Source organism: Pyrus communis, chromosome 11 (genome assembly GCF_041283825.1).
Source record: "Pyrus communis isolate YQ-2024b chromosome 11, ASM4128382v1, whole genome shotgun sequence".
NCBI lineage: Eukaryota > Viridiplantae > Streptophyta > Magnoliopsida > Rosales > Rosaceae > Pyrus > Pyrus communis.
The window spans coordinates 29,731,979-29,755,739 of NC_142575.1; the positions used below are offsets into that span (position 1 = coordinate 29,731,979).

The window sequence follows — 23,761 nt, forward strand, 5'->3', positions numbered from 1 at the left end:
TATTGCATTGTAGTTGTAACTGGATAGGTTCTCCAACCACTTCTACTTAGCTTGGGTAACCATGACACGCTGCTAGGTGTCACTCATGGTTTGTGGAAGCCCTAAAGATTAGCAAACACTAATCTTAAGGGAGAATTGAAATATGGTTTCAATTCACAATCGATAGTTAAGAGTAACATCACCCACTGCCTCGCTAATTAGAACCTAATGGATCATACACCGAGTAAGGATGAAAGTGAAGTAATTAAATGAAATGGATAAGCAATTAAATGGTTAATTGAAGTATGGTCAAAGTTAATTAATTAGTTAATTAATTATACGAAACGTTCGTATTGGACTTCTAAGTTGGTTTTGGGTTTAGGGGCCCAAAAGTGTTTTGGTCCACAAGGCCCATTATGTTTAAGTTGTATGACAACTAAAACAAAATGGGCAATTAGCCCAAACACTTAGAGAGGCCGGCCATGAATAGTGAGGGATACCAAACTTGTGTTAATTACAAGTTTGCCACTCACAAGAAATGAAGTATAAATTCAAAATTATAACTTTATTTCATTTAGGGTTTTTCTTGATGAAATTGGGTGAAATTATTCTCTCTATTTCAACAAGGGAGGCCGGCCACTTAGGGAGGGATATCTAGCAATTTCCTCTCCCCTAAGTCATCCATTTTTATCTTCACAATTAATCTTTGGTGTAGAGACTTGGAGACATCAAGCTTTTGGTGTTTTGGAGAACATATCCTCAAATCCTCAAGGAAGCAAAGGAGGTGACTTGAAGGCCCTCCACTTGGGTGAATCCCTTGTGTAATCAAGGATGAGCTACAAGGGTAATGATTCTCTAAATCCTTTCTTCTCTTTAATGTTGTTAAAGAGTTATGGTTCACCATATACTAGGCTTTGAAAGTCATGGGTTTTATGAATTGTTTTTGGATGCATGCCTACTTTAATTTGTTAATAGTTTGCCTATGTATTCAAATGTTCTTTACATGTTCTTAGCTAGGACATAAATTTTCCTTCAGAATCCGATTAGCATTGCATTCTTTCCTTTTACATACTCCAAACCATAATCTAATGTTCCCTTGATGTACCTAAGCACTCTTTTGGCTGTTCCAAGATGTTTATTTGTAGGACAGTGCATGAATCGAACTAGAAGGCTTGCAGCATACATTATATCTGGTCGAGTTGTTGTGAGATACAACAAACTTCCCACAATTCTTCGATACTGTTCCTCACTTGCTGAACCACTGCCATCATCTTTGCATAGCTTCTCTGATGAAACCAGAGGTGTAAACATAGATTTACACTCATTCAAACCAAACTTATCTAACAAAGAAACAACATACTTCCTTTGATGGATAAATATGCTTGTGTGAGTTTGAATAACTCTCATACCAAGAAAATGGTGAAGAAGCCCCAAATCTGTCATCTCATATTTTGTCATCATGTCTTCCTTGAACTCCTTCAACATTTCAGTGCTATTTCCAGTATACACTATGTCATCCACATAGATTGAAACAATCAGAATTTCTCCTCCCATTGCTTTGATGTAAAGAGTAGTTTCACTTTGACTTTTCACAAACCCACAGTGAGCAAAATAGGTACCAATTTCACTATACCAGGCTCTTGGCGTCTTTTTTAGACCATACAAAGCTTTATAAAGCTTGTACACCTTGTCTTCACTCCCCTTGATCACAAAACCATCTGGTTGTTCTACATAAACTTCTTCTGCGAGTACTCTATTCAGAAAAGCAAATTTCACATCTAGTTGGTATAATTTCCAACTTTTCTGAGCTGCCAAAGCAATTAGAGTCCGAATTGTATCCAGTCTAGCTACAGGTGCAAACGTTTCATTGTAATCCACACCTGGTTTCTGAGCATATCCTTTGGCTGCCAGCCTTGCCTTATGCTTTTGCACTGTCCCATCGAGATTAAGCTTGGTCTTGAACACCCACTTAACCCCAATTATGGGTTTATCACTTGGTCTGTTCACCAGATCCCATGTTGCATTCTTCTTAATCATTGACAATTCATCTTCCATAGCCTTCATCCATGCTTCATCTTTGGCTGCCTTTTCAAACTTTTCAGGTTCCATAATACAAAGATTGCATTGTGCCAAAACATCATCTAGATTCCTCCATTTCAATGGAGTATGATCAAAGGCTTGAGTCTTTCTCATGCTGCTGTCCACATCACTTACAGATTCATGAGGATATGCCAGATTTGGTGACAAAGCATAATCATTTTCCTCTGGAGTTGTCTCTGATGAAATACATTTAGGCAGCACAGATAACTCACTAGGATTAAACACAGTTACATAGTTCTCAGGAGCTGTCTTCCATTCCCAGGCTGCATTTTCATCAAACACTACATCCCTTGAGAGTATAAGCTTTTTACTAAGAGGATTATACACTCTGTACCCCTTTTCACAGGTTGCATAACCTACAAATATGCCCTTGACACTCTTTGCATCTAGTTTCTATCTCAACTCATTTGGTGTGTGTACATAACACAAACAACCAAAGATTCTAAGATGTGCAATTCCAGGTTTTCAACCACTGAATGCTTCAAATGGAGTTACTTCTCCAAGAGCTCTTGTATGACACCTGTTCAATATGTAGACAGCTGTGAGTACAGATTCTGCCCATAAGTAGTATGGTAGTCATTTGTCATGAAGCATAGCTTTTGCCATTTCAACTACAGCTCTGTTTTTCCTCTCTACCACTCCATTCTGTTGTGGAGTATAGGCCATAGATAACTGTCTTTGAATCCCTGCATCTTCACACATTTTGTTGAATTCACAAGATGTGAATTCACCCCCTCTGTCACTCCTCAAACATTTTATCTTAAAGCCACTTTGTAACTCCACCATGGACTTGAATTTTCTAAAACAGATCAATGCATCTGACTTGTATTTCAAAAAATAAACCCACATCATTCTTGTACAGTCATCTACAATAAGCATGAAATATTTATTACCCGCAAAAGAGTCATTCTGCATAGGACCACACAGATCTACATGCACCAGTTTTAGAGGTTTACTTGCTCTCCATGCCTGATTCTTTGGAAACCACTCTCTATGTTGTTTCCCAAACTGACAACCTTCACAAACTTCATCCATTTCTTCTAAAACTGGGAAACCATGCATCATTTCTTTGTTCTTAAGCTGTTGAAGACCTCTAAAATGCAGATGGCCTAGTCTCTTGTGCCATATCCAAGTAGACTTAGAAATACCTGCTCTTAGTACAACCTGATCATTTGGTATCAGTGTCAAAGGATAACACCTGTTCTTTTTCATTTCAACTTTGAGTACAAGACAATCCAATGAAGGTCCATCAAAGATACTACACATCTTTCCCCTAAATAACAGGTAGTAACCGTGTTCATCCATCTGCCCCACACTTAACAGATTTTCCTTCAACCCAGGTAGGTACATTACTTTTTTGACATATTTTCTGCCTTTGCTAGTGTCTATCACAAGTGTACCAAAACCTGCCACATTCATGAGTTCCCTTGTGGGCATTTGAACTTTGCCAACCACATTTGTCTTCATGTCTATCAACAACTTAGAGTCCCCTGTCATATGGTTGCTACAACCACTGTCAACATACCGTTCTCCATTCACTTTTGATTCAGTGATTGTGCTATTTGCATAAAACAGGTTCCCTGTCACCTCTACCTGATTAGCACTATTTGCCTTTTGCACTAATTTACCTACTATGCACTCTCTAGCCCAGTGACCAAACTTTTCACAGTTATAGCATTTAGGTTTCCCTTTATACCTACACTCTCCAAAGTGAAACTTAGAACATACCCTGCACTGTGGTTTTGTACCTATCTGCCCCATTGACTGTGCATTATGTGCAGAATTAGCATGAAATTTCTGCTGAAACTTAGGTTTTGAACCCCATTTCTTGCCCTTATTATTCCAATTTTTCTGGAACTGAGATGAACCAGATTGACCTTCACCCCTATTCTGCTCTTTTGAACTCACTGAGAAAGATGAGAATGCTTTCCCAGTAGTATCAACAGTATGCAGATCAAACCGTTGTTCTTGACTCTTTAAGATTGCAACTACTTCCTGCAACTCTACAGTCTCTAGACACTTTGTGTTTTCTATAACCAAACAGATAGAGTCATAAGGTTTACTAAGACTAATCAGAACTTTCTGCACAAGTCTCTCATTCGACAGAGATTCACCAAATGTTCTCATTTGATTAATTAGTTCATTCAGCCGTGTAAGATAGCTAGATAAAGACTCATCATCTCGCATCCTAGCATATTCAAATTCTCTCCTAAGATTCTGCAGTTTCACAGATCGTACCTGATCACCACCATGATATTCTCCGTACAACAAATCCCATGCCATCTTAGCTGACTCGGCATTGGCGATTCGTGGGAATATCTGATCTGAGACTGCATTCTGAATGATTCCCAAAGCCTTTGCGTCTTTCATCAGAACAGCCACCATTTCTTCATCATCCTCCGATGCTTCTCCAGCTTCCTTCTTCTTCGGATTGGAGGTTGTAATCCCCTTCTCTACCAGATTCCATAACCCAAGGGATTTGAATATCGTTGCCATTTTAATTCTCCAGAACTCGTAGTTCTCACCGGAGAAAACTGGAGTCCTCACTTCCAAGCCTCCAGATCCAGACATGTTTTGATCTGAATCGACAACTTTCACGGAGCTTCAAGAGAGCTTCGATTGAGCTCAAAAGTAGCTTCACAAATTTACGCCCAGATTGTTAAACCCAACCTGGCTCTGAGGCCATGTTAGTGTATATGAAAAAACTGGTTTCGATTTAGAGAGAGAGCAAGACAGAGAGCAGAAAAAAAATGAACATAGGGGAAATTGAATAGTTTTCTTCCTTTCACTCTCGCCTAAAGATGCAGAAAGGAGACTTTCTTCATATATCAAAAAGAGAGCACTCACATGCTTTTTACATCACAGTTAGCCTTAACTTGGGACCACACACACTACAATTCATCTTAGTCACTCATCTAACTAATTACATGGATCAATCAACACATGGCACTCATGGCCTTTTAGTAAAATTAAACTTTACACTTTGCATCATTTTGCATAAGTGAATACACCAATTTAGAACATCTTATTTTAGACTTTTCAGCTCAACACTTATAATTCAACATATAATTTGTATTATTTTTGTCCAAAAGGGTGCCCAATGAAAATCCAGCAGCTAGCCATCAGGTAAAGCCACGACAGGCAATGATGTTTTAAATGTTGCTTGGGCCAATGGAAAACCTAACTCATGGTCTGTTGCACCACTGTCCAGTACCCATTCGTTAGAGTCCTACCTGCAGCAGTGATTGCATTGGCTTTGCTTTCCATGCTTAATTTCTAGCTCATCACCGATAAAATTTGCTGGACTGCTCTTGAATATGGTTGGGCGTCATTTCAGCACACCCTATGGATTGAATATTGTTGGCTAATGAAACCCATTCGCTGCTTGACCTACTACCTTTGGCTTTCTTTTTGCAATCGCCATCACTGGTGTCTGTTGGAGAACAATTTAGAAACAATAAAATAACAGAAATACAGAATCAAAATACTTATACTTTATTATTCACAAATACTTGCAATACAGAATGCAATAACACAATAATTACAAACAATTAATATGATACTAACTTGAATGAATTGAAGGTAGAGGCTAGCGCAAACGCTATGTCATTCGAACAGTATTTCCGTTCCACTCGTGTGCTTGTGGTTCTACAACATCTGCTCAACCAGGATACAACTACCTAATTCTACAACCCGCACTGGATTATAGAACTCTAGCGAATTGCTTTGTGTGTTTACTCTCTGGAAATTTTGTACGGAAGACAAAGGAGAAGAAAAAGATAATGATTGATGGAAATGAGGACTCCATTTATATAGGCTCTTTCATACCTCTTCAAACACCTTTTGGATGTATCTAAAGCTATACAACTATTTCCAAAAAGATACAACTATTTCCAAAGAGTTGTGTCTATTAATCAAAACGTTTTTAATTAATTTAATTAAAAACTTAATTCGAAATTAAAACTAATTGATCAGATTAATTTTAATTCCTTGGCCTCAAGTACCCCAAGGCCCATGTCTTGATTAATATTAATATTGTAGTATAATTATCAAGCCTAATCCACACAACCATAAGGCCCAAGCCTTCAATCTATTTCCAAATAATCCAAGTTCTAATTACTAAGAAAAAGGAATAAGCCTATATAAAGGCCAATGAAAAAATATTGTTGACCAATGTGGGACAAGAGGGTCTCAAACTCCAACAATTTCTTCGGATTTGCCATGAAAATGATGACCCAGGTGTCAAATGTGTGATGGTCGTGGTCACAGTACGAACAGATGAGAGGTTTGCGTTTCCGCTAATCGTCCCTGGCCATTATTGCGTGAGGACTGCACCGCCATGGCTGCGGGTTCAATCAAGGCTTGCACAGTGGCTATGCCTCATTGTTTCTCTTCTTGATACAAGAGGAAATAGATCTTATGGATGGATGGAAGGGTTACGTTAGAAGAATATGACCAACAATCGCTCCTTACGACTCATCAAGGCTTATAAGAATCTACAACACCTTTGTAGTTTCGCTTGTTCACCGTGGGATTTGGCAGCACCACAAGAACATGCTTCCACCGTCTGACATACCTCTATCTCATCCTATAAACTCCTCAGTTTGGTGAAGTAAACATTGATTGGTTGTTGGTTTCAAGTGGTGCGTGAACTTTCATGTTGAATGAGATGTTTTGCTGCGAAAACCTCTCTTTTGAAATCTTCCCAAACATCTGCAGCAATCCTCAAATACACAACACTTGATGTTATGTTGGATGCGAGGACGTTGACAATCCACGTAAGTACCATGTCGTTACACCTTTGCCAAAGAGCAAGTTCAATGGTCTTCTTCGCATTTGGCTTTTTAATAGTACCATCTATGAGCACTAACTTGTTTTTCGAACTGAGCATAATCGTCATGGAGCAACCCCAAATACCATAGTTATCACCGGTAGAGGCTTAGAAACAAGCATCGTTCAGGTATAATTGGAATGATGGCGAAAAATTGGCCAAAGGAATCCTTGGAATCACTCTTAGCATCTGAACCTGTCTCCCACGTTTGAAAAGGAAACATCCAACTTCTAGGAGGAAGAAGGAGCAGAAAAAAAAATGTAAAGAATCAAGAGCCCAGGTAGAGGTGGAAAATTTTACCATATTACCGTACCATATCAATTTTATGCTAAAATTTTGTACCAATTGGTAATGGTATGGTAATTGTACCGTTTTGGGCTAAAAGCTTCATTGAGTAGGATTTATAAAATTTAAAAAAAAAAAAAAAAAAAAAAAAAAATTTGAGCTTGGACTAAGTTTATTTTAATAAAAAACCATGTTATAATTTTATTTAACGAAAAAGACTTAAATTTTAATGAAAAACTCTTAAATTTTAATAAAAAAAAGACAAAAAAAAAACTTATATTTTAATGAAAAATATATAATTTTAATATTTTAAAAAAAAATAACGCACGGACCCGCGTGCCCTCACACAAACTATTTAAGAAACTTACTACACTGTTTATGAACTCACTATACTGCTTATGAAACTTACTATACTGTTTATGAAACTTTTTACTCTATTTATGAAACTTAACGGTAGATGCTCGTCCCAGATTTTCAAGTTCTTTCACCATAATGCAATAAAAAGATATAAAAATAAATAATAAAAAAAAAACATGATAGAGATCAACGTCCATGCCGTTAAAGTCATGCATGGCTAATAGCTCAATACCATTACTAGAAAATGGTGATGAGTCCAATGATGTTGTCAATAATGTTGCCCCACCCTACCACCAACCATCCCAACCCACACCTGACCGACTCCTTCCTAACCATATTGCCCCATATGTGGTTCTGAATCAAATGGAACCCACTTCAATTTGAAATTTTAATTTGAGAGGAATAAAATATAATTGGATTATGTCAAAGGGTTATGCAACTGAAGGATTGGTTGGGTGTTCTTTGCACACGCCTTTAGTTAGGTTTGTTTTGTTTTTTGTTTTTTTTTTTCTTAATTTCTCTTGTCATTATCATTAAATAAAGTTATACGATGATTTTTGGTTAAAACTCAAAGTTTTGAAATGCTGTTCATTAGTTTTTCTTTAAAAGAATGACATTGCCATTACTATAACATGCCAACCAAAAAATTTTGCATATCGAAATTTGATATACCCAAATTTTAGCATGGTAATAGTAATGAATTTTGTCATATCAAAAGTTTGGTATGGTAATTAGTATGAGAGTTTAGGTACGATAACCGTATCAAACCCACATCTATGCCAAGGAGGGGCTCTGATACCATCTTAAAGGTAGTTTTGGAAGTTTCGAAATTTACTTCAATTGCATTAATTTTGATTGTACTAGAATACAGGTGTATATAATTACAAGAATCCCTACTGCATAGCTAATTGGTAATTTGGTACAAAGTAAGTAATAATCCCATGATGCTCTCCCTTATTGACGTTGATTGAAGGCTGACGAAGGAAAATATCATAAGGAGATCATTTGAATTTCTCAATAAGTTTCCATCCTCTCTCTCACGTATATACGGACAAGACATAAATATAGTAGCTATAAGAGATAAAGAGAAGATAGATAGAAGAGTTTCTAATCCCATTATCATTCTTATAAACCCCTCTCTCTCTCTCTCTCTCTCTCTCTCTCTCTCTCTCTCTCTCTCTCTCTAGAAAAGGACTCATGGGTTTCTGGGTTCATAGTAGTTTTTGCGCTAGGAGTGTAGCTGTTCTCCTCCTCCTTGTTGTTTGTGATTACCAAGCGGTAGTATTAGCAAATGGTGCAAGAAGTGATGAATCAATATCATCGTCATCGTCGTGTGATTTCTTCAAAGGGAGATGGGTTTTGGACCAGTCCTACCCCCTCTACAATACTTCCTCATGCCCCTTCATTGAGCACGAGTTTACCTGCCAAAAGAATGGCCGTCCCGATCAGATATACACGAAATACAGATGGCAACCACATGACTGTGATTTAGCAAGGTGCACACCTCTCTCTCTCTCTCTCTCTCTCTCTCTCTGATTTCTCTTGTTCTACTTATTAAAATGCTTTCTGTTGCTGCAATATTATTGCTTATTGTTTTCCTAGTTGTTGGCTTGTTGGCTTGCTGCAATATTATTGATATTAAGTTCAAATTTTATGTGACTAAAAATAAAAATTCATGAAATTTATAAATTCTTCTGTTTATTTTGGAGACATGAATTACAATGTTTACATTTGAAATCCCACAGTCCAAATTAATTCTAAGAAAATGACTTGTTTTGGTAATTTTTTTCGAAATATGAAAAGTAAATTTAGATCTAGTTGTGTGTGTCCCTTTTTTACATTTGAAACAAATGAACTTAATTTATATACTTCCTGGCGGGAAACATCCTGTGAACAGAGTATATCAATGTTTTGTTTAGAACAAAAATTGTGGAAGAGGGACCGTGGCCCCCGGTGAATACATAAAGCGACTCTCCCCCAATGATTTTCCCGAGAAATATAAATGTTTGGCTGCATGGAAATGTCGGTGGTCGCAGCCTTTCATTGGTGACAGTTGCACCTTTTGGTTTGTGTGAGCTGTGATTGTCTTGGCAATGGGATGGCACGGATGGTGATAGAATTATTAGTTTATTTCTTTCTACTTTTATAGTCCACCCACCCACTCATATGATATGGCCTCTACTCATGTGACAATTAATCAAATTATTTATTAAAGACGTGTTAGAGCTCACGGGAATCGGTGGTGCCATATTGTTGTCATGTCAGTTATTCGTGTTTGATATAAAATAAAATTATCATATGATTAGGTTCAGAGAAAGAGTTATTTTAGGATAAATTACATAAAATTATCTTAACTAAGAGTCGAACAACATTATCATATCTTATATTAAAAAAATAACAATGTTATATCTTATCTTACGAATTTATTCCAATGTTAAATATCCGTCAATTTTTCGGTTAATTTCTCTGTTAAATGCTAAGGTAGCTAGAGACGATGCCAACTCACTAATCCAACTGGATTAAAAAATAATTAAATTTGTTTTTAACAATTAAATATTAAAAAATTAAAACAAATAAAAAATGACATACGGATGCGAGTCTTCCCTTTCCTCCACCTGCACAAACCATTTTTCTTCTCCTCTTCGACAGCCACCAAACCCTTTCCCACCCGTCCCCCCAACCTTCCCCCACCACCACCATCTCTCTCTCTCTCTCTCTCTGGGCAACCTGCAATCCGCAATTTAAAGCTTTAAAATTTTAAATTCAAAAAACTAAAACACCATTCCACCGTCATCAGCAGGTTCATCTATACCATCCTCAAAGATATAGTACATATTGATGCGCTACGTTCATGCTGCCGACGGCGAGCGACTCGAGCTGGTCGAATCCGGGGGTGGCCGGACCAATGGTGCATACGAGCTTGGTGCGCCTGGTGGAGAGAAATCCGTTCTCCCGGAGCTCGGCTTCGGTGACGGCGTCGACCTCGATGGAGCTGGAAAGAGCATGGTCGGCTTGCGAAGCAGAGATTGGAGCCCTGAGGAGGATGTGCCGTTGTCGGTGACGAGAACGGAAGGCTCGCAATTGGGGAAGGAGGCTATGATGGAGAGCTTTGGGAAGAAAGGGGAAGCGGTTATGGTGGTGGTGGTAATCGGCAACCGGCGATTGGACTCTGCATCTCGCAGTGCGTGGTCCTTGGATTTGGGGGGACGGGTGGGGAAGGGTTTGGTGGCTGTCAAAGAGAAGAAGAAAAAGGGTTGGTGTGGGACGTGGAAAGGGAAGGCCCGCATAGGTCATTTTTTATTTGTTTAGTTTTTTTAAATTTTTAATTTTTAATATTTAATTATTAAAAATACATTTAATTATTTTTTAATTTAATTAAATTAGTGAGTGGGCTCCGTTTCTAGCCATATCAGCATTTAATAGAAAAATTGACGGATGTCTGACATTGATACAAATTCGTAAGATAAGATATGATATTGTTATTTTTAAAAGATAAGGTACGATAATTTCGTTTGACCTATAATTGTAATAGTTTTGTGTAATTTACCCATGATTTTACTACAACTTATTGTTTTGGACCTAAATGAGAGAGAGAGAGAGAGAGAGAGAAGGGGGAGGGAGATCTGATAGAAAGAAAATGGGTGGAAAGCGGGAGTTCACTAAACTCTTGGTTAAGAACTTATGATCAACGGGAGTGAAATTTAAAATCTCTTATTTATAAGTGAAGAGAATTATAATTAAACTTTATACTAGAGTTTCTATTAAAAAGATGAAAGTAGTGATTTATTAAGAATGTTGATAATAACTACAAAACAATTTGGATTAATTTAAACATTACTGTACCCTCAAAAAAAAATTTTAGGGCATTTCCATGTAAACAGAAATCCTAACTCTTAATTCCATGTTAGTACATTTGGAATAAATAAATTTAAACATTTCATCACCTACCCTGCTCGAAAGAAAACAATGCTAAATCTACATGCATTGAACCTGCAGCCTTCTGCCAGTTTACTGTCATTGAGCTGTATGCCTATATGGATTGTGGAGTTGTAAGTTGTCGCGGAGGTCCCTCTCGATTCATGATGAACAATGATTATGTTTAACTTCTCTTTTCTTTTAACACCCGCGTACACAAGTGGCACCATGACCATATTGATAATTGTTGAATGCATAAGCATATTGTGTACTTAAAATGTCAATCGACACTAAACATAATTTTATGCTGTAGTGATATAACATAACTATTTGATAGGATGAAAACATTATTGATCTAGCATTTACATGTCTTACCTGAATAATAGTTTATCCTATGGGAACCTAGCTTAATGTTTTGTGACTACCTTGTTTTCAGATTTGATGCTCTTGACTTCTTCGAAAGATTTAGAGGAAAGAGCATCATGTTCGTTGGAGATTCATTGAGCCGAAATCAATGGCAATCCTTGACATGCATGCTTCACTCAGCTGTACCAACTGCTAAGTATAATGTGATAAGAGTAAACGATGTATCTATTTTCGAATTCATGGTACGTCAAGTCTCCATTTTGTTTTGGCCATTGCTTTTTATTTGTATGAGAATAATTCTACTATCAAAGAATCTGATAAGTTGTTGTCAGGATATATATGAGTTGACAAAACCATTCAATGGTACATTTTTATTTGTATATGTAGTCAAAACTGACAATTTAATAACATAATACGCTTAAATTTTTAGCAGAAGATGATAATAGTTGTTTAGTTGATAACCAACTTAATTTAAGTGAAGTCAAATCACACATAAATTTGGTAAGGTGAGTGCAAAGCATCAATCCTAACACTTTAGGGTGTAGTCAACTTGGATTTTAGAGTATTTTAATAAACTTTTTTAAGTGACAAATTTTAAAATTTTTTAATAAATTCTACAATCTTATATGGATTTTGACAGATTTATATGGATTTCACTTATAGATTTATATGGATTTGTATGGATTTTTTCATAAATTTCTTAGGACTTTTATCATGCCAATCAACATAGAGCCTACATATGAATTGATCTCCAATTTCTTCTCAACTACAAAACACACTTCACACAAGTACCCAAACTCAAATCCCCCATGTCCCCGCATGCTCAAGAACTGTTGCCAAAGTCGTTTCATTAGGCTCAAATCCATCACCTCTCATTTCCCGGAACAACCCCACCGCATCTCCAGCACACCCCATCTTGCAATACACAGAAGTCATGGAATTCCACGAAACCAAATCCCTCTTAATAATGTCATCAAACACTTTCCGTGCAAAAACCTACTCACCACACCTTGCATACATAGTAATCAAAGAGTGACTCACCTGTCCATCCTTATTCAATGGCATCCATGATTTGTATTGGATTCGAGCAACAACAAACACTCACAAGCTTTAATCGCAACCTTACCAGCAACGACATTAGATTGTTCATCCAATAAAAGCTAAGAACGAAAATCAAACCCATTTTGGTAGTGGGTGGATGGGATTGTTCATCCAATATGGCAGTGGGTGGGTCACAGGGGGGATGAGGGGTGGTGAAAGCAAGTTAGAGAATTGCAGATTTGGAAAACTGTTATGTATAGATGGTGAGCTGCTCACTGGGTTCTTAGGTAGGGCCGAAAATGGGGAAGACTATTCCTCTTCTACATATAGAATTTTTCGTTCTTGAAAAGAAATCCTAGGGGTGAAAGTTGGATTGTTTATGACATTTATTATTTATACCATCAAATCCATCAAAATCCTTCATCCATTAAAATCCTAGCAAATCCTTGATATTTTCACTACATCTAGACTTTTGAGGACTTTTTAAAATCCTAATCAACAACCCATGAATTTGAATGTATTCTTTTAAATCCTTTAATATCTTAATTTGATTACACCATGATTTCAAAATCTTTTAAATTCTCATTGACTACTCTCGAATTTTAAAATCTATTAAAATACTATCAAATCCTAATTTGACTACAATTCCCCTTAGACTTTTCATCAGTTTTATTTCCACCAACTACTTCACGTGAAATTAATTAAATTGGTCTCGTGTGAAATTAATTTGACCTTTCAGTTCCCTTGGACAACTACTTGACATGAACTTTTGTCATGATCCTACAAACACGAAGCACGTGATTCGGCCCCAATTTTCCTTTGGGTAAATGACATGGTGAAATTTGTAATCAATACCTGCAGGATTATGAAGTTAAAGTGATGCTAGACCGCAATGTATATCTAGTAGATATTGTAAGAGAAAAGATTGGGAGGGTCTTGAAGCTTGATTCAATTGTGGGAGGCAAGTTATGGAAGGATATTGATATGCTCATCTTCAACACTTGGCATTGGTGGAATCGTAGAGGACCCTCACAACCGTAAAGTCTATAACTATTATTTACTATTATATTTAATCATCTTTTGATTAAGTTTTAGCTGCATTTAAAAGGTAAAACCAAATTAACTACTATAATATTGCAGATGGGATTATGTTGAAGTAGGAGGTCAGATGAGCAAAGACATTGACCGCATGCTTGCTTTTCAGAAGGCACTCGTGACTTGGGCTGGATGGGTGGATTTAAACATTGATCCAGCGAAGTCTAGGGTTTTCTTCCAAGGAATTTCTCCCTCTCATTACAAGTGAGTTCCTTACCTAATATTACTAATCTAAGCTAATCATCATTGCAGCATTCCAAAAAAGTTATCATATACTCACAACACTCTTTCTACTGTTTCTACTGCAATTTCATTATATTTTCATTAACGAGGAGTGTACCTAGAATGATTAGTTTGAAGTGTCAAATAACAGCTTTATGAATTCAATTCAATTTTTGGGTGAAATATAACACAATAGTTTTAACTTTTTTAATTAGTTGATATCACTGTTATAGTTTTCGAATAATTTGTTTTGAAAACTTGTTTATGAAGTTTGTTCCCAAGACATCAATCAAATTAGTAGTCTATTATTTTCTTTTCTTAATTTTAATTGTAGTGGCAGTGAATGGCATGAACCAAGGGCAAGAAGTTGTGTAGGGCAGAAGGAGCCTTTGCTTGAGTCAATCTATCCAGGAGCTTTACCACCAGCTCTGGGTGTGCTGAAGAATGTGTTAAGCACAATAAAAAAGCCCGTGACATTGCTAGATATAACAAACCTCTCACTCCTGCGCAAGGATGGACATCCTTCAATTTATGGGCTGGCAGGGCACGCAGGAATGGATTGTAGTCATTGGTGTCTTTGTGGAGTCCCAGATTCTTGGAATGAGATTCTGTACAATTTTATTCTTTAAAACATTCATTATTGAAAACCATCGAAAGGATGGAGATTGGACAAGTTTTTAGAAAGAAATGATATGATTTTAAATGATATTCAAATTTTTTCAAATTTTTTCGGATTAGGATTCTCTTCCATTTTCTTTTCATTTCCTTCCATCCTCTCCTCTCACATTCTCTTATTTTGTCTTTATTTTGTTATAAAAAAATTAATATGAGATGTTGACGTGACTTAACCGTAACCGTTCAAATAAGAGGGGAGGGAAGAGGAGGGAAAAAAAGAGGAGAAAGAATTCTATTCCAATTTTTACAACTCTTTGTTTTTAGTGTATATCAAATTAAGAGTTTTTGCGAAAGTTTTCAAGTTAGAATGAGTAATGATATTCATACTATGTTTTTTTACTACATTTCTATACTATTTTAGGTAGCATCTGATGTGAACAGCCACATTATTTTAAAAATTTCCCAAACCCAATGAAGAAAAGAGAAAGACTCCTCGTATACCACAATCATCATTTAATTAACTATTTTTTCTTAATTATTTGTTTATTAAATAATGAACTAAATTTAAAAATATGATTAATTCAAATAATGTGGTTATTCACACCAAATACCACATAAAATTGTATGAAAATATGATACAAGAACATAATATGAATAGCATTACTCATTTCAATGTGGAAAATCATGCTTGAGCTTAAGTTATTGTGAACTAGTTTTGTCTGCACCTTGAATGTACACCTGTTTGTCATATATATATTTGCTGCCGACAATCATTGCAACTATTTACTTCATTTTTTTTATTTGGTACCAGATCATTTCCCTTTACATTGTTGGAAGCTGGAAAAAGAACATTGTTTTCTACAAAAAGACATGGTTTTCTTTAGAAGGATCTGCCAGTATATAAAAATTTGTTGGAAAATAATTCACGTCAAGAAAACGTCCAAACTAACAAAAGCTATATCAAAAGAAATGGACAAGAAAGAAAAATGGGTATTTGTATCCAAGTAAACCCCACACGAAAAGAAAAAAAAAAAACACCCCACCCAACAAACTCAAATCGATGACATCCATACAGAAAGCACAGTAGCTAGCGTTTGTTTGCATCTTTCACTCTATCTGAAATCGAATTCCCAATCCATTTGCCACCACACACAATATATATATATATACACACACACACACACATAACACATACATCTTTATTTCTATCTCTGTCAACCATGGGAAATATGTTGCAGGGCTATGGCTTTTTTTCTTATGCTCTACTCATTTTTCTATGCCTCCATTTGGAAGGCCAATATTATTCATATGCAAACGGATGTGATTTTTTTCAAGGGAGTTGGGTTTATGATGTTAGCTATCCACTCTATGACACATCGGGCTGCCCTTTCGTTGAGGAAGAGTTTGATTGCCAGAAAAATGGACGGCCAGACGATCAGTATCTCAAATATAGATGGAAGCCTGACGCATGTGCACTCCCAAGGTAACGATTTCCATGTTTTATATATGCAGAGCTCTACTGATACAGTTGAAGATTGGCGTGACATGAATTCCGTTAATCCTACATATATATGTACATACGAGCTTTGTAAGTCGTTAGATTGTTTAGAGAGTAACGTTCTCTTGCCAGCATGGGTGGAGCCACATACAAGCTTGAAGTGGTTGTGCCCCAACCCTCACAACCAGAATAGGCTAGCTCTGCGCTTAGTAGTAATCAGGCGTTCAATTAAAATTTTCTTTAATCAAAAGTTCAGGTTAACAGCCTTATTAGACACCATTAGCCCCATAACTTGTGTTGATAAAATGAACCAATGTGTTGATAAATCAGTTGACAATATAAAAAGTAACTCGACCTCTTAATTATAAGTCCTTGTAAGGTTTCTTTTTTCATCATTGCGGAACTCTTTTACTTTCACATCTTAACATACCCTCTCACGTGTGGCAAATTTTTAAGCCAAATACATGGACAATGTGACTTCAATGACACGGAGCATGTGTAGTCATTGAACTTCGCACGTGAATTAACTTGCTCTGATACAATAAAAAAAATTAAAATTCTACCATAAAACTAATTTGCAATATTAGAGAGTAACTAAACCTCTTATATATAAACCCTTCCAAATTTTCTCCGTTAACTATGTATACTCAGCGCATGTTAGGATACTGCTTGAAAAGATAACATTTGCTTACATGTATATGTATTCAGCAAGGTGGAGACAAGTGGATTCATAAGTAAAGCTTGTATTTATGTGCGTGTAGTTATGTGCTTATTGCAGAAAGCAATAAAGTGTTTTTCCAAGATTTAAGTCCTTGCCCCAAGAACCGGGGCAAGGTTCGAAAAAATCAATTTTCGCTTGTAAAATGTCTTCACGTATGATTTGGAACTAATTTTGTGTGTGATAATTCCATGTCTTCTATATTGATTAACATATGTCTATAAAATTAACTCTTCTTATTGTCATAAACTTAACACATGTTCATCAATAATAGAGGTGGCCACACACAAAATAAACGTAGAAGATTTGAACTCTCCTAAATCAAATCATACAAAATCATTGACCTTGACAATATCATGGGTTATTTGACTTTATCATCACATGATAGAACAGGAGAGGTTGTGATCATAACTAGGCTCCAGCCTTAATTACAATGGCCAATCTTTGACATACTTCACAGTTATGAACACCCACATATACACTATGCGACACAAATACAAAATTTACAAATGTAAGGCACCGACACTTGCACCTTTTAATTCCCTTTTAAATAAGCATATGTAATTACTTGATAGAATTCGGATATATCACATATTTCTCATTTTTCAACGTATATACATGGTACAGATTCAATGGGGAGGACATTCTGAGGAGGTTAAAGGGGAAAAAAATAATATTCGTAGGTGACTCTTTAAGCCTCAATCAATGGCAATCGCTAACATGTATGTTGTATGCTGCTGTGCCCCAAACACATTATACTATAACAAGGAAAGAAGCCATCTCCACGTTTTCGTTGCCTGTGAGTTTTTCAGATGCATATCTATATAGTTACAAAACACTTTCTACTAACGATATATATGATTAGGTATTAGGTTCCTAAACGAAGTGTATATATGTAGCCTTTTGATCACTAACTAGTATACGTGGACAAGTACTATTGAACATTAATCTTAAAAGAGAATTGTTTTGTGCATTCAAAATAGTTATCATGCACTTTTCTTTAAAGAAAAAAATTGTGAGAATGTGAAAGTAAAAGACTCCCACATCGGTAAAGGGAGAAACTTTGTAAGGGATTTAAGAAGTTCAACTACTTCCCATATTGCCAATTGGTTTTATGGTAGAACCTCAACTTTCTTCATGGTATCAGAGCAGGCTGGTCCAAGTATGAAGCCCAACAGGCGCATGTGCTCCACATTACCTAATACGTATTGTCCATATGTTTGGCTTGCAAGGGTTTATAAAAGGTTGGGTTACTCCCCATATTATCAATTGGTTTTATGGTGGAACTTCAACTTTCTTCATCATATCAGTGCAGGTCAGCTCACATGTGAAGCTCAATGGCCACACATGCTCCACATCACCCAATTCGTGTTATCCATTTGTTTGGCTTGAAAAATCGTCACACATGCGTGGGTGTGAGGATGTCAAGGAAAAAGAGTCTAGCATCATTTTAAAGGAGAAACCTTGCAAGGGGCTTATAAGAGGGCTACTTCCTATACTGTCAAATGGTTTTCGGTGAAACCCCAACTTTTTTCATAGTATCAGAGTATGTTGGCCTACATGTGAAGCCCAATGGCTACACATGCTCCCCTGTCACCAATTCTTGTTATCCACATATTTGGCTTGAAAATTCGCACATCTGAGTGGGCGTGTGAGAATGTGAAGGTAAAAGAGTCATACATTGGTGAAAGGAAAAGTCTTTCAATGGCTTATAAGAAATTTGACTATTTTTCCCATATTAACAATTGATTTTATGATGAAACCTTTTTATTTAAAAAAAATAAAAAACAAATAATAAGATTACCAAATGATTATTTTGGAGTGATCACAAAATTAAACCCCTGGATTTTGCAGGATTATGATGTTTCGGTTACTTTATCTCGCAATGCATTTTTGGTGGACCTAGTGAATACAGTAGTAGGCAGGGTTCTAAAGCTGGACTCTATTGAGAACGGGGACGCATGGAGAGGATATGATATGCTTATCTTTAATACTTGGCACTGGTGGCTGCATAAAGGAAGCCAACAACCGTGAGATATATGCTACATATAGAAACCTCAAAATACAATAATTAAGCATTGCACCAAAATTATACAATTTAAACATAATTTGTCAGATCTCTATAATTAAGTACTGTATACTACTTTAACAAGTTACTACTTTGAACAAGTTATAATATATTTTGGAAATTAAAAACCTCAATTTGCATGCACTGATTATACATTTTGGTATTACGAGTGTCAGATGGGACTACATTGAAGCAGGAGGTGAGATACTCAAGGATATGGATCGTTTAGTTGCTTTTAGGGAGGGATTAACTACTTGGTCCAAGTGGGTGGACTATAATGTTGATTTTAGCAAGACCAAAGTTTTCTTTCAAGGGATTTCTCCGACCCACTACAAGTATGTGCTCGATGCCTCTTTTAAATCTTCTAGTAAGAAAATAATTAAAATATCACATCCAATAATGTTCGACCTAATAATTTTATCTACTAAATGACGTGCCACAGTAAAATAGATGAATTTAATTTATACGAAGTCACTCATATACTCAGTCAATTTATTTAGCTTTTTTTTTTTTTTTTTTTTTTTTAACAAACGATATTATCTACCTTAGGGGTGGAGAAGTGAACTAAGCTTCACAATAGGCTAGTCATAATAATGTGATTCAAATTCTTTTTTGACGATAATTGAACTTAAGACATCTCATTTACAAATGAAGAGGAATATCATTAGACTGTATTACTAAGTAGCCATTTATTTTAGTTTTTTCCTTTTATTTTTATTATATTTTGGTTTAATTTCACCCTGAAAGGGGTAAAAATTAAATTAATTAATTAGTAATACTAATGGTGGAACAGTGGAAAAGAGTGGAATGGGTCAGACTCAGCAACTTGCAATGGACAAACTCAACCAGTAAGAGGCTCAATATATCCGGGAGGTTCACCACCGGCAGCAACTGTGGTAAACCAAGTGTTGACTGCCATGACATCCGCAGTAATCTTGCTTGACATAACGTTGCTATCGCAGTTGAGAAAAGATGGACACCCATCTACATATGGCATCGATGGAAAGAAAGGAAATGATTGTAGTCACTGGTGCCTTGCTGGTGTGCCTGATACCTGGAACGAACTATTCTACGCAACTCTTGTGGCTACTGATCACTAAAGGAGGAAATATTCTACGCAACTCTTGTGGCTACTACTGAGCACGGAAGGCGGAGATACGCACACATTAAACTAAATTGTTTTAATTTGTTTTGATGATGACCATTATTGTTAATAGTAGCCATTTAAAACCTTATGATAGTCGCGTTTGAATGCAGATTCTTCTGCATGAGACTCGTTCTATTTGGTTATGAGATTTCTTTTCCAAGAGGGGTTATGGGATCTTGCGTCTGGTTTGCCCTGGGGGCTTGTATCTTATAAATAAAAAAACCATTTATAACACAACTTACACCATATTGGAGATCAAAAAGTACCAAAGAGTGAGCCCTTGCATTATCTTGGATCTATCTTGCAAAAGAACGGAGAATTGGATGAAGATCTCAACCATAGAATACAAGATAGATGAATGAAGTGGAAAAGTACATCAAATGTGTTCTGCAATTGACGTATGCCACTAAAACTCAAGAAATATTTTATAGACAGCAACAAAGCCATCAATGCTTTATGTTGGACGGTCAAGCATCAACACATGTAAAAAATGAGCGTAGGGGAGATGAGAATGCTTCTTTGGATGTGTTGGCACACGAGAAAAGACATGATCAGGAACGAGGATATCCGAGTTAAAACATGAGTGGCTGCAATTGAAGATAAGATGATAATAAATTAGTTAAGGTGGTTTGGACATGTAAACTGAAGACCTACGCATACTCCGATTAGAAGATTCTATTATGAGACAAAGGCTCAATGCAAAAAGGGTAAGAAAGATCTATAAAGATTTGGAAAAAGACTCTAAGAAAAGACATGAAGTACTTGGAGCTAAGAGAAAACTTGACGCAAAATCAAAAGAACTGGCATTTTAGGATTTATATAGCCGACCTCACTTAATAGGATAAGGTTTTATTGTTGTTGTTTTTGTGTTGATAATTACTTATTGATTATTTTATTTAAGTGCATGTGGTTTATTATGGACTAGGCCAAATAAGTAATGTACCTTTGTGATTCGCCGCAATACATGCATAATTTAATTATGGAGTTAAAACGTAAATAATGTGATGTTGTATGTGTTCAATTCATTTTATATTTTTGGATTGTCATTTAAATAAGGCTTGCATGCCTTCTCTCCTCTAAATTCTTAATTAAATGGGCTATATATACATAAAAATTATTTTGTAGCTAATCATTTATTAAGAATGATGCAGTCAAACTCGGATTTGAGAGGATTTTAAAAGACTTTAAAATCCTAGTGTAGTCAATTAAAAGATTTTAAGGGATTTTAGAATCCATCCAAATCTAAGGATTTCAAATCCTTCCACCACAAGTATATATAACCAAAACTAAAAAGAATCAAACCTCACCCCCTAGGATTTCAAATCCTTCCACCACAATCCATTCAAATTCTTTAAAATCCACAGGAATTTTGTAAGAGTCTTTACTCCTCTTAAATCCTATCAAATCTATCTCTTTTAAAATCTTTTAAAATCTTAGTTTGACTACACCCCCTATTCTTCGAGAAAGGATTTTGTTTCTAGAAGAAAGGCCAAGGAAAGAGAAGAGAGAGAGCTATGGGCATCCCCAAGGGGAAGCTTATGTAAAAGTGGCTGAAACTCTCAATTTTATAAGGTTAAAAAGGCTGTTACAGATTGTCAATACATTCCTGTAATTGGGCATTTAATTCTCACGTTTTTTTTTGTTGTTATCAGTCTTATAAAGAGCCATAAATTATGTACTTTCTAGATATTAATATCCTTACCAGCCAAATTTTGTTTTGACAAAATGAAAAAGCTAGATTTTGTTTGATGCTTTATATGAATATGTTATTAAAACCCAATAAAGCTTAAAGGAAAAATCTTCCAAAATTCTATATATATGGCATCCATTTCCTTTCTTCCCTTCAGTTTTGAAAAGTGGCAGATTTAGAAAATATTATTAGGGAGGTTAGTAACAATAGCACTCCCAGCGTGCAAATTTTTTTTTTTAATCGAAATAGCATGCAAATCGTTACTTTATCGAGTTTTGATAGGCCTGAAGTTATTTGCAAAAGCATATTGCACACATGTTAAGCCCTCATTTGCGTGGGTAACTAACATGTTCCAAGGCTGTTCCCATATAATGTTTAACAAAGGAACACAGTAACAAATTGATTGATCTCATTGCATCTCATTAATATGTTTGTCCAAGAATGATGATTCTTTGTTCATTCTATGAGATTACCATTTCATTTACTTTGCATTTTTGGATAATCTTTTACTTCGTTCTTTTTTTTTCTTCCTGCAATTGTAATAACAACCAACAAACAAGCCAAAGGTAAATAATATTAGGCCTAGACAGTAAAGGGACAACACCTCTCTAACACATTTTATCAAGTAGTTGGAAGACATATATGAAGGGCAACTCCAACTTTCAAAGACTCAACACCCAAGCAGTCATCCATAGAGATTCACCGGAGGTTGAAGGTCAGCTGACCCCCCTCGGCATTAAGTCGGTTCGCCCCTAGTTTTGAAATACATCAATAAATTTCTAGAATGGCTTCTGGTTTAGTTTCATGATATCATTTGTTTCTCTTCTATCTCAGCTGGCTACGTGATGTGAATGGTAATGGTGATGGAGACGATGATAAATAACTAAAGTAATAAAATGGATGCGGTTATTTTGAAGGAAGTTGGATAATTGATAATTCATATTCACTTTACGATTCATCAAAATGTCCATTATTCATTAGTTGAGAATTCGAATGCTTGAAGAATGGTAGACCTCATAAAGAATACCTCACATGTAGAGTGAAACCCAGTGACTATGACCTTCCAAGGTAGACAACTTGTTTTTTTATACAACAATTTGTTCTCCTTCCAAGGTAAACAACTTGTTTTCTTATTTGTCGATACGTATAAATTACCAGCAAGATAAAATCGTAGTGTGCCACTTGACAGGTTCTTTCCAGAAGGAAAGGTGAAGTATCCAATTGCTAATTACATATCAAGTGAGCACTGTTCAACAGATTGGGCTGGTAATGCTATTAACAGAAATTCTATTTTTCGTTTGTTTGGGGGAACTTGGTTACATGGCGTAGTAAAAAACAGAAAGCAATGTTAAAGTCTTTTGTTGAGGCCGACTATAGAGATATGGCAGAAGGAAATATGTGAACTCCTTTGTATACGTAAACTTTTAAGATGTCTTGGCTTTGAACCAAAGGAAACTATGAAATTATGTTGTGTCAATAAGTCTGCAAAGGAAATAGAGAATAATCTGGTACAACATGATAGAACAAAGCATGTGGAGGTTGATAGACACTTTGATAAAGAGAATCTTGAAAGGAAGATTGTGTATATACTGTTTGTGAATTTGTGGGAGCAACTGCTGATGTTCTTGCTCATAGAGTATCAAGTAAAGCTTTACAATGACTCACTTATCAAGTTGGGTATGTATGATATCAATGCACAAACTTGATGCAGTGTGTTGACTTTATTGTAGATATTTTATGAGTCCTATATTTGGTATTAGAATTTGTAATTGGTTGTAATCTTTAGGATTTAGTTTTCTTATCTTTTGTAATTACTTTCTTTGTAAAATAAGGC

At 35.9% G+C, this 23,761-nt stretch overlaps 2 protein-coding genes across 4 annotated transcripts; both read left to right on the top strand.

Moving 5' to 3' along the window:
- The first annotated feature begins 8,639 nt into the window (after positions 1–8,639).
- LOC137743637 (protein trichome birefringence-like 41) lies at positions 8,640–14,917 on the top strand. 2 transcript variants are annotated; one of them, XM_068483564.2, is made up of 5 exons: positions 8,640–9,048; positions 11,904–12,075; positions 13,736–13,911; positions 14,015–14,173; positions 14,526–14,917. In XM_068483564.2, exons 1-5 carry the CDS (start codon positions 8,750–8,752, stop codon positions 14,818–14,820), a joined length of 1,101 nt encoding a protein of 366 aa, XP_068339665.2. In that variant the 5' UTR covers positions 8,640–8,749; the 3' UTR covers positions 14,821–14,917. The 2 variants fall into 2 exon arrangements, with proteins under 2 accessions (XP_068339665.2, XP_088536638.1); XM_088680512.1 differs by having other exon boundaries at positions 8,677–9,048; positions 14,532–14,917.
- Positions 14,918–15,680: 763 nt separating this feature from the next.
- LOC137741876 (protein trichome birefringence-like 37) lies at positions 15,681–20,499 on the top strand. 2 transcript variants are annotated; one of them, XM_068481577.2, is made up of 5 exons: positions 15,681–16,289; positions 17,650–17,821; positions 18,877–19,052; positions 19,267–19,425; positions 19,884–20,499. In XM_068481577.2, the coding sequence occupies exons 1-5, from the start codon at positions 16,027–16,029 to the stop codon at positions 20,188–20,190; spliced, it is 1,077 nt and encodes a 358-aa protein (XP_068337678.2). In that variant the 5' UTR covers positions 15,681–16,026; the 3' UTR covers positions 20,191–20,499. The 2 variants fall into 2 exon arrangements, with proteins under 2 accessions (XP_068337678.2, XP_088535003.1); XM_088678877.1 differs by lacking the exons at positions 15,681–16,289; positions 17,650–17,821 and adding an exon at positions 17,889–18,687.
- Positions 20,500–23,761: the final 3,262 nt, after the last annotated feature.